The sequence below is a fragment of the Elephantulus edwardii genome, unplaced genomic scaffold (genome assembly GCF_000299155.1).
Source record: "Elephantulus edwardii isolate Elephantulus edwardi_28Jun2011 unplaced genomic scaffold, EleEdw1.0 scaffold00083, whole genome shotgun sequence".
Lineage (NCBI taxonomy): Eukaryota > Metazoa > Chordata > Mammalia > Macroscelidea > Macroscelididae > Elephantulus > Elephantulus edwardii.
Genome location: NW_006399833.1, coordinates 890,929 through 892,189, shown reverse-complemented (window position 1 = coordinate 892,189; position 1,261 = coordinate 890,929). Strand labels below are relative to the sequence as shown.

The window sequence follows — 1,261 nt, the reverse complement described above, 5'->3', positions numbered from 1 at the left end:
GAATAGTGCAACAATGAATGAGTGGAAGCCCAAAATCTCTGTAAATGTTTATGAAAATTAATAAAATATAATTATAGAAAAAAAAAAAGAAACAGTGTGACTGGCACAGGACAGAGCGGAGTTTAGGGCTGTTGTACATAGGGTCGCTAGGAGTCGCAAGGGACCCGAAGGCACATAACAACAACAGCAACAACAATGGCATATCTGATAAGGAACTTATATCTAGAATTTATAGAATACTTGAGAGCCACAACAAGATAAAGGTAAAAAATCCACCTACAAAATGGGAACAGGATATGAGCAGAAACTTCACCAAAGATGACATCCAGATGGCAAACAAACACATGAAGGAATGTTCAAAATCCTTAGCTCTAAGAGAGATACAAATTAAACAACTATGGGATATCATCTCACCCCAGTAACAATATCAAATTTCAACAGTGCAGCAAACAACAAATGTTGGCAAGGTTGCAGAGAAACTGGAATCCTTATTCACTGTTGGTGGCAGTGTAAAATGGTAAAAGCACATAGTATAGCACTTTCTCAAAAAGTTGGAAATAGAAATATTATTTGACCCAACAATTCCACTAATGGGAATATACCCTAAAGAAATAAAAAATGCCACCCAGGCAGATATATGCACACCCTTGTTTATTGCTGCTTTGTTCTGCTTAGGCTTCCTTGACACTTGACTCATCCTTCTTGGATTTTCACGTCAGCAATACAATTAGTTCTATATTTTACTATCACAATATTATTATCACCTGAGGCTGTTGTGTGATTTTGAGAACTTGAAAAAATCTTTTGTCTGACATCAATGGGCTTCTGAGCTTGTTCTGAAATCGACTGTTGAGGAGCACTAACGAAAAGACAATAAAATATGATTAGTTCATATAGGAAAGTAAATGCCAACATGAAGATCAATACAAAACATTTATTTATAGATACGGCGTATGAGTATATAGCAAACTGACAGGAAATAAAACTTTAGTGATATTTTCCAAATTATATATTTTGTGCCCCATTTCTTATTTATTATGAAGAAATAATTTCCAAACTACAAAAGGTAAAAAAAAAGTTTCCATGTAATAAATGTGCATGTCATGTATATTACTTATTTATATCAGTTTTTAGAAACTTTTCTTTTTAGTTCTTTTTTTACAAACATAACTGTATGTCTTTCATTGGTACTTCACTTTTTACATTATGTTTTTAATTTTTTTTAATATTTTACATTGGCTTGAATACAGAATGAATATAT

The 1,261-nt window shown here is 32.6% G+C and overlaps 1 protein-coding gene across 1 annotated transcript in view; it reads right to left on the bottom strand.

Moving 5' to 3' along the window:
- LOC102851004 (nik-related protein kinase-like) overlaps nucleotides 1-1,261 on the bottom strand; it is a 288,384-nt gene that overhangs the window by 91,162 nt on the left and 195,961 nt on the right. The window contains 1 exon segment of the mRNA XM_006889937.1: nucleotides 765-859. Within this exon segment, the coding sequence (XP_006889999.1) occupies nucleotides 765-859 (95 nt within the window).